The sequence below is a fragment of the Microcebus murinus genome, chromosome 4 (genome assembly GCF_040939455.1).
Source record: "Microcebus murinus isolate Inina chromosome 4, M.murinus_Inina_mat1.0, whole genome shotgun sequence".
NCBI lineage: Eukaryota > Metazoa > Chordata > Mammalia > Primates > Cheirogaleidae > Microcebus > Microcebus murinus.
Genome location: NC_134107.1, coordinates 75758119 through 75771460, shown reverse-complemented (window position 1 = coordinate 75771460; position 13342 = coordinate 75758119). Strand labels below are relative to the sequence as shown.

The 13342-nt window shown below is 35.0% G+C and overlaps 1 protein-coding gene across 3 annotated transcripts in view; it reads right to left on the bottom strand.

Annotated features, from left to right (window-relative positions):
• The window catches only part of DEUP1 (deuterosome assembly protein 1), an 85210-nt gene that overhangs the window by 31951 nt on the left and 39917 nt on the right, over window positions 1-13342 (bottom strand). For all 3 annotated transcript variants that reach the window (XM_076002423.1, XM_076002422.1, XM_012739646.3), the window contains 3 exons: window positions 12328-12433; window positions 7773-7970; window positions 5200-5286 (listed from right to left, as the gene is read on the bottom strand). In XM_076002423.1, the coding sequence (XP_075858538.1) occupies window positions 5200-5286; window positions 7773-7970; window positions 12328-12433 (391 nt within the window). The remainder of the gene's footprint in view (window positions 1-5199; window positions 5287-7772; window positions 7971-12327; window positions 12434-13342) is intronic.

The following is a 13342-nucleotide window of genomic DNA, read 5'->3' as shown; positions in this document are numbered from 1 at the left end:
AAAGATAATTGAAGATATACCAGGTCCAGATGGTTTCACGGCTATTCTTTCTAACCTTTAAAGAATGGAAAATTCCAACATTATTTAAACTATTCTAGACCACTCATAAAGACAGAAAGCTCCCAATTTATGTTTTAAAGCCTGCATAACTTTAAAACAAGTAGAAAATGAGAGAACGATATACAGATCTCATTTATACACATAGATCTTAATTTCTAAATAAAATATTATCACATAGAATCCAGTAATACAAAAAAATTGCTATACTGTGACAATTATGTGTTGAATTGTGTCCCCCCAGAAAAGATATGTTGAAGTCCTGAACCCCAGTACCTTAGGATGTGACCTTATTTGGATATAGGGTCTTTAAAAAGGTAATGTTAAGGTAGGGTCTCACAGCGCAGGCTCAGAAAGAATTCTCCACACAAAGGTTAGAATAGTTTTAAAGAAAGAAAGTTTATTTTTCTTCCCAAAGGGGGAAGGGCACGACACAAGAGTAAGACAGGAGAGGTGTTGGCAGAGAGGGTAAGGTGTTTAGGGCTTTTGTGGAGAGTAAAAGGAAAAAAGGAGTGACTGCTGTTAGCTGATAGCAGAAAGGCAGCTGTGAAGCCGCTGTGTCTGTTTCTCCTTTTTTTTCCTCTTCTCTGAGGCCGGCTTATCAGAGTCCTTGAAATGTGGTCTGGCAAGAGCTGGAGTGGAGAGCTCACACCCTTGTTGTCTGTTCAGGGATTTTCAAAGCTATGAAAACAAACTTTGTAGGTGATTAATTAAACAAGGAAACTGTTGTGCTGTGATCTTTCCCTTTAAAGGGACAATTATGTGCTGTGAATTTATTCCTCTTTTTTTGGTTAGTTTATTTTTCTCTGCTACATAGTTTAGTAGTCAGGCCATCCTATCAGCTAACTGAGTTAAATTGAGGTCACCAGGGTGGGCCCTAATCAAATATAACTGGTGTCCTGCAAAAAAGGGGAAATTTGGACACAGAAACAGACACTCATGGAGAGAAGATAATGTGAGAACCAGGTGAAAACGCCTACGTCAAAACAGAGATACAGAGAGAATGCCATACGAAGACAAAAGAGTGTACTGATGGATCTACAAGCTCAGGAATGCCAAAGATTGTGGGCACCACTAGAAGCTAGGAAGAGGCAAGGCAGAGTCCTCTCCTACAGGGTTCAGAGGGAACTCCCTTCCAGAGGGAGTCCTGCAAACACCTTGATTTTGGATTTCAAGCCTTCAGAATGATGAGAAAAATCAATTTCTTTTGTTTCAAACCACCCAGGTTTTGGTACTTTGTTATGGCATCCCTACCAAACTAATGCAATGATTTAAAAAGTGTATTCCAAGAATTCAAAGGTGGATCAACAGCAGGAAACTGTTAACCACAGTCTATTACACATCAACAAATTAAAGGACAAAACCTACATGATGTCATATATGTTGAAAAGGCATCTGATAAAAATCAGCAGAAATCCTTAATAGCAACTCTAAGTAAAACAGGAATAGAAAGATATAATAAAGCCCATAAATCAAGAACAAATAATATATTAAACAGCAAAGCTCTCTAAAACCATATCATTTAAAATCTGTAACTAGCACATTTGCCAGTGAATCACTATTATAATTTAATATTTTCTTGGAGGTTTTAGCAAATGATGTATGACAAAACAACTGATATGAACAGTGGAAAAGAAGAGATAAAACTATTTTTGTTGATATGATTGCGAGTCTCAAAAAACTCTAAGAAAACTCTAGTAAAAAACCTACTAGAATTAATAAGATAATTTGGATTTTTCTATATTAACAAGTTCCTATATATGGAAAAAGGAAAATAATTCTATTCATGATGGTGACAAAAATTATAAAATACCTGAGAATAAATTTTCAAAGAAAGGCACAGAACCTATATAAAGAAAATCATAAGATCTTATTGAAAAACATAAAATATGAAGAAATGGAAAGCTGTGTCATATTCTTGGATGGAAAAATTCACTATAATAAAAATCACTCAAAGTTAATATATAAACCTTTTCAATTCCAAGTAGAATCCAACAGGAAGTTATCAGGAGAAAATGGATAAATTGAGCTTAATGTTCATATAAAAATTTAAATTGGGTTCCTATTTTACATCATATGAAAAATTACCATTCAAATGGATAAAAATATAAAAATCCTTGAAAAAAACCTATGAGGCTATATATATGTCTAGAAGTTGGGAGAACCTTTACTCAAGGGAGGAAACTCAGAAGCTATAAACAAAGGGATATACATGTTTGACAAATAAAAGTTTAAAACTTGTGGAATGGCAAATTTATGTCATTAAAAAAGTTACAAACCACAAAATTTAAAAAGTGTTGATATAAATTGACAAGAAAAAGACAAATAATCCAATAGAAAAATGAGGAAAGGATATATCTAATTCATATTAGTATACATTGCCAATAAATATACAAAATTATGCTCACCTGTAGTCAATGAAATGCAAATTAAAGTATTATTGAGAAATTATAACCATGAGACTGACAAAAATTTTAAAAATCAATAATACCTATTGCTGGTAAAAATGAAAGAAAAAAGAAAAAAGGTATTCTCATACAGAGATAATAGAACTATGATTTGATAGTTGCTATTAAAATTAAAACACATATACCATGAATCAGCAATTCCACTGCTAGGAAGGTATTCTAAGATATATGTATAAGGATTTTTCTTACAGTATTGTTCATGTGGGCAAAAATCTGGAAACAAATTTGAGTAAATTATGGTTGAAATAATTATGAAAAAATAGTTTAATAAATTTTGATACATACCATGGAATATTATTAAGCCATTATAAAGAATGAAATGTAATGAAACCAATTGACTTGGATAGATTCCAAGGGACATTGTTCAGTGAACAGAAAACAAGACACAAAGAAGTACATATAATAGGATCCAATTTTTTAAAAGTGATAAAATACCAAAATAGGTACTATGTAACTACATATATATGAAAAAGTACAAAATGATACATCCCGAGTAGTTAACATGTATTATCTTGTGGATGGAGTATGACGTGGGTGGAGAATGACAGAAAGGAGGAGGGGTAAAGAAAGCAACAATAAAGACTGTACTAAAAATACCAGTATGTGAGTTATTCAATTTATTAAAAATTATGTATATTTTACATTAGTATTTACTTTTTCTAAGAAATTAGGAAAATTAAAGGGTGTTTATGTACTGACGTGTAGAGATACCCATGATATACAGTCAAAAGGCAGTTTGGGAATAATGTATATATCATACATTTATTTCTGTAAAAGAACACTCAACCCATCCACTCCATGTGTGTGCATAGCAAGGAAAAAGTTATAAAATGCTACAATAAAGCCTGGTTTGTTAGCACTGGATATCTCTGGAATCCAAACTGAGATTGGGGCGAGGGGTATGGATAATTAGCTTCTTCTTTATACAGCTGTGGGTTCTATTCTCAAAACAAACAAACAAACAAAAAACAAAAAACAAACAGAAAAACAAATAAATGAACAAAGACAAAAGCCTACAGGAGCCAGAAAGCAGCAGGCTCAGTGAGGGCTCTGATGACTCAGAATATACTAATACACCTAAGAACATTCGGGTTAATATTAGAAAAAAAAAAGCACACCATTTTGTGAGCAAAAAGGAGACACTCAATGGAGGCAGGATCTGATTTAACTTTTTATGTGTCCAGCATTTATAAATAAAATGTCTTAGGTGACACAGATTTTGTTATGTAAACAGGGAAATCATATACTCCTTACTTTTCACCCATCTATACTCCAGTCACAGGATCCATAACCATGCCCAAAGAAGAAGAGAGAATGCTTCCAGAATGTGCCTACTCTTTTGATGCAAAAATATGAACCATTATAACAAGTACGTAACATCACAGAAATGTAGTATCATAGCTTAAGAAAGGAATGTGTCTAATTCAACTCCTTCATTTTATAGCTGAAGAAACTGAGGCCTGGTTAAGCATTGGCATGCTCATCTCTTATCCTCTCTATTCCTCAAGTGGTGGAAAATTATTTTAGAATTTCCTCTCAGAGCAAATAAATGATAAACAAGTAACAAGGATATTTCATTTGTTCAATAAATAAAATAAAGATTCTTATATAAAAATCAACCAATTGTGTACATCAAACAATTGAAATGAGAAGCACATTAACTTCATTAAGGTGGAGAGCCTGTTTAAATTGCAGAGCCACTGGTTATAACTGAAAGTTCTTATCCTCAATCATTCATTTATTTATCCCTCTTTTTAACACACTGACTGCCACACTAGAAAAAAAAATTTCCTTGGGGCCATGGTGTTTTACTACAAAAATAGAATAAAAACCTCAAAAACAAAATGATCCTTTTTAATTTAATTTGTTATTTTTTATTGTTTTCTGTGGGTGAGTTATATGTGATTAAATTTTCAATATTAATTGTAACATTAAGAACTTTAACAAGTAAGATTTTCACGAACCAACAGCAGGTTTTTACCCAAGGGGCCATCCATCACATAATTTGTATGTTACAGCATGGCAGTGTGAGTTGCATGCACACCATGTGGCTCCCAAGGTAAAGAGACGTGTGAGTTACTATGCTTCACTTGGTCGAGGGCTCAAAACTAGTGTGAGTTAAATACAAGTCACATGGCAGTTAATGTGTTAATCAATCAACACTCACCAAACACTTTATACCTGATTTGTGAGGTGCTGGTGAAACAAACATTAATAAGACATGGTCCCCACTTGCCATCCACTGGGAAAATGACAAGCTACAAAACAATTCAGACCAAAACACAAACCACATGTGGATGGAAGAATTCATTCTGACTAGGATTTCAGGGGTGGCTTCATTGAGGGGAAGGTTGACACTTGAATTGGGCCAGGTAGGAGGTAGGGCTTCAGAGGCAACAGCAAGAGTAAAAAAACAAGGAAATAGCATGTTTGCCATGTGTGGGGAAATGATCAGAACTGAGACCAATCCAAGAAAGAACAAGGGAGAATACTAGAAATTCAAATGTTCCAGCCTGAGGATAAAGCTAAATGCAACTGAGGTCCAAGATAATTTGCCACCCAACTCCTCCTACATGTCTAACCTGTAGCAGTGCTCAGTAAATAACATCTAGGTAAATCGTGACCAACTAAGTAATCTCTTTGTTCAATTTATTGGATGGTTTTGCTTTATTACCATGTATCGTCCAGGGTCTAAATCTCCCATCATTCCTTTTAGATGTGTGTTTTCAGTTTTGACAGCTTTATATTTCACATCAGAGACCTGAAAGATTAGTATACAAAAAGTAAATGTACAATTTATAATAAAACTCATAATTCTATTAAAATTAATTTTGTTCTACAGATACAAATATTTTCTTTCTTTCTCTCTCTCTCTCTTTTTCTTTCTTTCTTTAGTCAAAGAGTCTCTCTCTGCTGCCCCCAGCTAGAGTGCAGTGGCATCATCATAGCTTACTGCAACCTCCAATTCCAGGGCTCAAGTGACCCTCCTGCCTCAGCCTTCCGAATAGCTGGGACTACAGGTGCATGCCACTATGTCTAGCTAATTTTTCTATTTCTTGTTGAGATGGAGTCTTCCTCTTGCTCTTGCTCAAGCTGGTCTTGAACTCCTGACCTCAAGCATTCCTGCCGCCTTGGCCTCCCAGAGTGCTAGGATTACAAGTATTAACCACCACGCCAGGTTGCCATGCCTGGCAGAATACAAATATTTTTTGAGTATAGTGAAGGAAAACACTTCTTGGGTATGATCATTATCAATCAGGTATTCTTAGTCAGGTCTCCTGTCTTTGGCAGGCCCCACTTTACCCTCCTTTTCTGATCAATGCTAAATTAAAAGTAGATACTTCTGACAATGGTTCATTTACTTTTTTCCTTCTCATTCCTAGAATGAGAAATTCTATTTCTCATTTCTATTTTCTATTGTATGCAATTTATCATCAGAAAATCACAATTTTTAAAATATGCTTGATAAGACTGTTCATTAAATTTCTTTAACTTCTGATTTTTATAATATGCAATATATGACTTTCATGTTTAATTTTGTTCTTTGCCAAATTTCTATCTTTTTTTGTGTGACAACTTCATTTTGTTTCCTAATTGATTTTTTTCTTCTACTTGAACACTACTTGGATTGATCCAGTATCCCACTACTGGGTATCTACCCAAAGGAAAAAAAGACATTTTATAAAAAAAGACATCTGCATGCAAATGTTTATAGCAGCACAATTCACAATTGCAAAGATGTGGAAACAACCCAAGTGCCCATCAATATATGAGTGGATTAATAAAATGTGACATATGTATACCCTGGAGTTCTACTCAGCCATAAAAAAATGACAAACTAATGCCTCTTATATTATCCTGGATGGAGCTGGAGCCCATTCTCCTAAGTGAAGTGTCACAAGAATGGAAAAACAAACACCACGTGTACTCAGCATTAAATTGGTACTAATCGATCAACACTAATGTGCACATATGGAAGTAACATTCCTAGTGTGCTAGGGACGTTGAGGGAGGGGGAGATGGGTAAATCCACACCTAATGGGTGCAGTGCTTGCTATCTGGGGGAGCAGCACATTTGTAGCTCTGATTCGGGCAGTGCAAAGGCAATTTATGTAACCAAAGTGTTCATGCCCCCATAATACTCTGGAAATTAAAAAAAAAAAACAGTACTTGGATATAGTACGTATCCTTTTATTTATCTAGGGATAGTTTCTATATAAAACACTTGCCTTAAGATTTAATTCTGTAAATTACTAACTATATGCTCATTGACAAAGCCTAGAAAATATTTAAGTATATGTGAAAATAAAAATCATTCATAATCCAACTACCCAGATCACCATTAACACCTGTATAATATCCTTCCCTATACAGGTATAACCAATGTGATTATCCCATCTGTGCTGCTGTCCTATGTATTATACAAATTAATGACAGTTTAAGGCTTATGATGGGCAAAGGCTGAATCTTTTGTTTTTATAATACACAGGATTTAAATAGCTGTGCTATTTGTAAGGTGATCCTTTTATGCCTAGAAAGTTATTGAATGGTCCTCTCAAAACCTCTAGATTTAGAGTAAAAGGGCAGATAAATCCTGTGCTGTCAGTAGTAGGCCACCAATTTGATCATGAGTAAGGGACTGAGGGAATTGAAAAAATAAATAGGAAGGAGGGAGGAAGGAGGGAAAGGGGCAGGGAAGGAAGGAGTTACTTGTAATATTTTAACAGTAGAATGTTACAATTGCTGTTTTTCCTCATTTACCATGCTGTGCATTGAGTGAATGTTTAGTAAATATGAACTAATTTTCATGTTTCAACAACCATTTTTTTAAAACACTAAAAGATACACATAAAATAGAGGGTGAGAAGTATCAAAGAAGAATTGAAATTAAAGACTTTTTTTTAAGAGGTAAAAATGTTAATAGAAAGGAACTAGAGAAAACAAACTCAGGAATAAATCTTTGAACAAAGCATGCTGTGGTTGGTGATCTGAATGTGGGTTACAAGAAAATGTTAAGATGGGATTTAATGAAATTATCTTGCACTGTCACTTATTTTCCTAGTTCTTTTTTGATGACACTTTGCATTATCTCACAAAGGTTTTATGTGATGCCATAAAACATTTCTGTGTTCCTAGTCTCAGAAATAATACCAAGAAATGCAATGCTTTCATTACACCACAATGAAGGCTACTATCACCACTGAGCAAGTGTGCCCTGGGCAGGTGCTGTTCTGCCGGTTTGCATACCTGTTGTTTTGCTAACATTTTTTCCTTTATTTCTAATTCCATTTTTAACTGTCTTTCCAGAAGGGCAGCTTTCTTCATGACAGTTGCTATAGTGATCTCCTTCTGATGAAGCTCTTCTGTTAGGTTAGAGATTTCATTCCTCATTCTTTCCTGCTCAGAGCTATGGTACTCTTCCTTCTGTTGGAGTTGGCTTTTTATCTGCAGCAGACAGAGACCAGAAATATTAATGAATCTTTTTATTTATAGAGCAACTTAAAGCTTTTATTGGCCATGTTCAGTCCTGATATCCTAAAGCTTTGGCAGGACCCTTTTCTGATCAATACTAAATTAAACACAGATACTTATAATAACGACTCATTAATTTTTCCCTTCCAATTCCAAAAATTCATTTCTCATTTCTATTTTTTACTGTATGCAAATCATTACCTTCCACTGATACTACTTGGATAACTACTTTGACAGGAAGATGGAGAAAGTATAATCAAGTACTTTTTATGGAGCAAAAAATTGGCTTAAAGAGGTTAAAGGACTTGCTCAAAATCATAAAGCTAATAACTGGCAGAGCTGAGACTAGAACTGAGGACTCTTGGCTTTGAATTCAGGTCTTTTTTTGACTAAATTAGGCTGTATTGTTTGTGAATAAACACTGTGTTTTTCAGAATCGTGTTACAATAAATTTCAAACAATGTACTTATGAAAACATCACCTCCTCCCCTTAAGCCTAGGGAGTCTCTTATATTCTTAATCTTGGCCAGGCATTCCATGTTAGAAACCTCTGGATCTTCTTGGGCTCCTACCCATCCTCATTTCTCCACATCTAGTCAGGCGCAAATTCTATCCATCCTATTTCCACGTCTCTTAAGTCTTGCCTCTGTTCTTTGTTCCTACTACCACTGTCTTAGTTCAGCCTCTTAGCATCTTTCTAGAAACCAGTCACTGTTTCTAATTCTTGATATTCAGAGGTAAAGTACACAATCATCAATCTCAAAAGAAATCATAATCCATTGGGGGAAACAAAAACATAAACAGACAATTCTAGCACAGTGTAGCAACTGATGTCTGCAATATGCTTGGAGGGTGTTGACCCAGTCTGGTCATGTCAGGACCCCAGAGAATGGGTCATAATACTCAATATTGAAGAATGAATGGAGGCCAGTCAGAAGACAGGGATGGAAAAGGGCTCCCAGGCAGAGAACACAATGAGGTCACGGGAATGAGAGAGAGTAATGCACGCTTGGTGAACTAAAAGGAATTTGGAATAGGACTTACTATGTTATGAGAAATAAGGCTAGAGAGTTAAATAGAGGCCACTCATGAAAGAATTTTATATGCATTTACCCCAGGTCACTTACTTTTAACATTGATATTTTTTTCATTTAACCTTTAAACATTTCAGTATATATCTCTAAAAGAATACGGGCTCTCTCTCATTCTTTTTTTTTTTTTAAACATAGCCAGAATACCAGTATGAGGTCTCTAAAACTTAACAATTCCTCAATATCATCAAATATCCAGGCAGTATTCAAATTTTAAATTGTCTCAAAAATAAAATGGATGTTCTTTAAGTTTATTTAATTGAATTAGCATCTAAATAGGATTTTCCCATTGAGACTGGCTCACATATCTTTTTACAGCCTTTCTTTTTGTGTGTGTCCCCAGTACTTTACATGCATCATCTCATTTAATCACCATAATCTCTCTATTTTGCAGTTTAGAAAATTTAGGTGCATAACTTTTCACAGTCACGTCCCTGGTGAAAGGCAGTCTGATTCCAAGACCTGTGACTTTACCCACTGTGCTCTACAACCTCTTATGGCCCTAGAAGATGGTTCACACACTGGGAAAAGCTGAGCTTTCAGGGATGACACCTAGAGTGGGATGAGCTAACATGGAAAGTATACATGTCCAGAAGCAAACGTGATCCATCATCAGGCTTTATGTCACCAACCCTTCGTCTGATTCTATCCTTATTACTAACATTTTTAGAGTTACAGAGTTGGACATGACCTTGGAAGTTACATGGTCTAACTCCATCGTTTAACAGGTGAAAAAAAGAAAAAGACTTACAGGGAAGAGAATAAAGAGGATACTAGAGACTGAAGTACAAGTATCCTGACCCTGAGGACAATATTACAAGTCTCCTTTATTCTCTTCTGTCTCTAAGTTTTACAATTAAAATTTATTTGATGAAACAACAGGGTTGTTCTGGAGTTTGTCCCAATCTGGTTTTGCTGATTGCATCCCCATGTATAGTTTAACATATTTATCTTAAAATGGAAATTTTAAAATGTAAAAAATTAATACACTATGAAAAAAGAGTAAATTATTTTTATTATTTTCACAATGTTTAGAGATTAAAACAACATACTGTACTGCAAAACTTCTTTCTCAGTGATATTAATTTACCTGAGTTCCAAGTGACTTTGACTTTATTAAAAGTGCAAGTTTTATCACAAAATAAATGCATAAAAATAGTTCTGTACTGGATAACAAGAAAAGAAATAAAACACTTGCAAGATTCATAATACATGGCTCTTGTTAGTTTTATTAAAAGAGAATGAAAATGCTCTCCACATACACTTCCTGTTAAACTACAGTTATTTATATACAATTCATTTGTTACCTTTTCTGCACAGCACTGCTCTATCTAGTGGTCTCCAAGAGCCTATAAAGAGATTTGTGCTTCATATTCTCTGTCGCCACGTCACAATTGTGCAAAAGCAGTAGATTCTTTGTATTACTCAAAATTTTATTATTCTATCTAAACTCATGTAGTTCAGAATGGTGTAACCAAACTTTAAGTGGCTTTAATCAATCTTTATCATAATGTAGTCACTATTTTTTCACCAGTGAAAACCAGTTTTTTAAAGTTCTATTTCTAAATCAGTAAAATAAGTTTCATGGGATTAGTAGTATTAATGTGTTCCAAATATAAGAAAACTGATCATTAATTCATATTACCTTTTCTATGTTAAACCTCTATTAGTTCTCTAACAGCCAACTCTTTGGCAGACAGTATCTGTCCCTTATATCATTGTATTTCCCACAGAAATTAGCAAAATAGCTATACTCCTACTAGATGCTCAAAAAAATGTTCCTTGAATTTATACAAACAACTGAATTTATGACCCTACATATTTATGGGAGAACTTAGCTTTAATAGTAATTCATTCTCTAAATAATTATTTTCATTTACCGTATGTCAAGCACTATACAGGGTACTAGTTGATAATTCAAAGCCATGCCCAGGTTTGTTTAATCTTTAACAATTGCTTAGATTTTATAGATGTGAATATTCTGTCTGATCCTCAAACCTAAAGACCAGAAAGGTAGATAAAAGTTATGATAGACTCATGGACAGAAAGCCACTACTGGATTTTATTTATTTATTTATTTATTTATTTTGAGACAGAGTCTCTGTTGGCTGGGCTAGAGTGCCATAGCATTAGCCTAGCTGACAGCAACCTCAAAATCCTGGGCTCAAGCGATCCTCCTGCCTCAGCCTCCCAAGTACCTGGGACTACAGGTGCTCGCCACCACACTTGGCTAATTTTTTGTTTCCATTTTTAGTTGCCCGGCTAATTTTTTTATATTTTTAGTAGAGACACGGTCTCGCTCTTGCTGGTCTTAAACTCCTGATCTCAAGCTATGCTCCCGCCTCAGCCTCCCAGAATACTAGGATTACGGATGTGAGCCACCGCACCTGGCCGAGAATATACTCTTTGTATGAGAGTTGAGAACCACAAGCTCTTTAAGGACAGTGCCTAGGTCTTTCTCATCCTTATATTGCTAGTTCCTGGCAGAGTACTTGGCACAATGAAAAATGTGGGTGTAACCAATAACAGTAGTAGCCAACACTCACTAAGTGCTTCCTCTGAGCTAGGCTCTGTTCTAAGCACTTTATATGCGTTATCCCGTGGATTTTAACTTAGGGCAAGATACAGACTCTGGAGCCAGACTGCCTAGATTCAAATCTGGCCTCTGTCACTTAGTAGCTATGCAACGTTGGGGGAGGTCACGTCTCTGTGCCTTGGTTTCCTCAAACATAAAAAACGGGATATTAACCCTACTTTACAAGACGGTTGTGAGGAATAAACAAAGAAAGATTTGTTAAGTTGTTCGAACAGTTCCTGGCACATGGTGAGTGCTATTTCAGTAGCAGCTATTATTAGCTCATTTAATCCTAATCACAACCTTAGGAGGTAGGCACTGATTGCCCGCATCCTAGGAGGCTCCAGAACAACGTGTACAGGTAGCTTCCCCAAGTTTACGCAAGTGGTTGAGCACCAGAGTCTGTGCTCTCCACCTTCTTGATATAAGCCTCGTCTCGTGGAGCCACCAGACCTCCACATTCCATGAGCGGTCTCCCAACGGTAGAGTGATAACCTAAAGTTTGTGTTTTGTAATAGTCTCACACAGAATTAGCAGCTTGGTAAATTATCATCTTAGGAAAAAATATAAAAAGAAAAAGAAGAGAATGAGAAGGAAGATTTTTGTTAGAACTTTGTACGTAAACACATCTACCCAGAAGAAGGGAGCTCATTATTTTCCATACCTTATTCAGTTCTTTTTCATGATTTGGTTGGTCTTGGACCACTGAAAACAGCTCTTTCCTTTTCCTTTCTGATTCTTTAATAGAAGGTGAGTAAGATGTTTCAATTCTACACATTAAAAATGAAATGAATAAAAATTAAGCTTAACTTGATAAATTGTTATGACTATACTGTCAATTTAGACCATTGTAGGTTGCAGAGATAGATCAGAGATAAATCATTATTGGAAACATTTCTAGTTATAGAACTTTCAAGTTCTAATACATTCAGATCCCATAAGTCTTTACATCTTTGATGAGTGCAAATGATTTTAATGAAAAAAAAAAGAAGCAATTAATATGGAATTTCAATTAGACATTAAAAATTGGTAGAATACTAGGATTGCATATGTAGATAAGAATTTTGGATAAAAAGAAAAGACTTCCTATATTAAAATAGCTTGGGAGCCCTTTTAAAAGAAGGAAACATATCCGACTTGCTAATGCATTGTGGAAAGGAACTATGTCATGAGAAGTCCAAGGGGAACAACCACTCCATAAAAGAGATAAAAAATGATTAAATCTGACAGACTAACCATAGAGAGCTCAAATACATCTATTCCTTGGCTCCTCAATTTATAAAATGGAATTGCAACCACATATTAAAACTAAAAGGGAAAAGCAGAAAGTGGTATAAAAAATACAATTCCCACAGGAAGTTTGAAGTATAAGCAGATAATGTTGACTTTCATATGAACATTGGTAAAATTGGTAAAATAAAATCGATAAAATAAAAATCATCAAGACACAGAAATAAAGATAACAAGATTGGGAAAATAGCATGCTTTCTCTCAGAAAAGCAGGCTTGACTATTCTGGTGGAGGATGGTGTTTTGAGGAATATACCCATTTGTTAGTGAGTACAATTTCAGATTTCAAAAAAACTTTTGAACAGATTCCACACATCAAAAATTTAAAGCACACAATTAAAACAACAAACCAAAATCAGAGTAATGATGGAGAAATAACTAATATAGTGA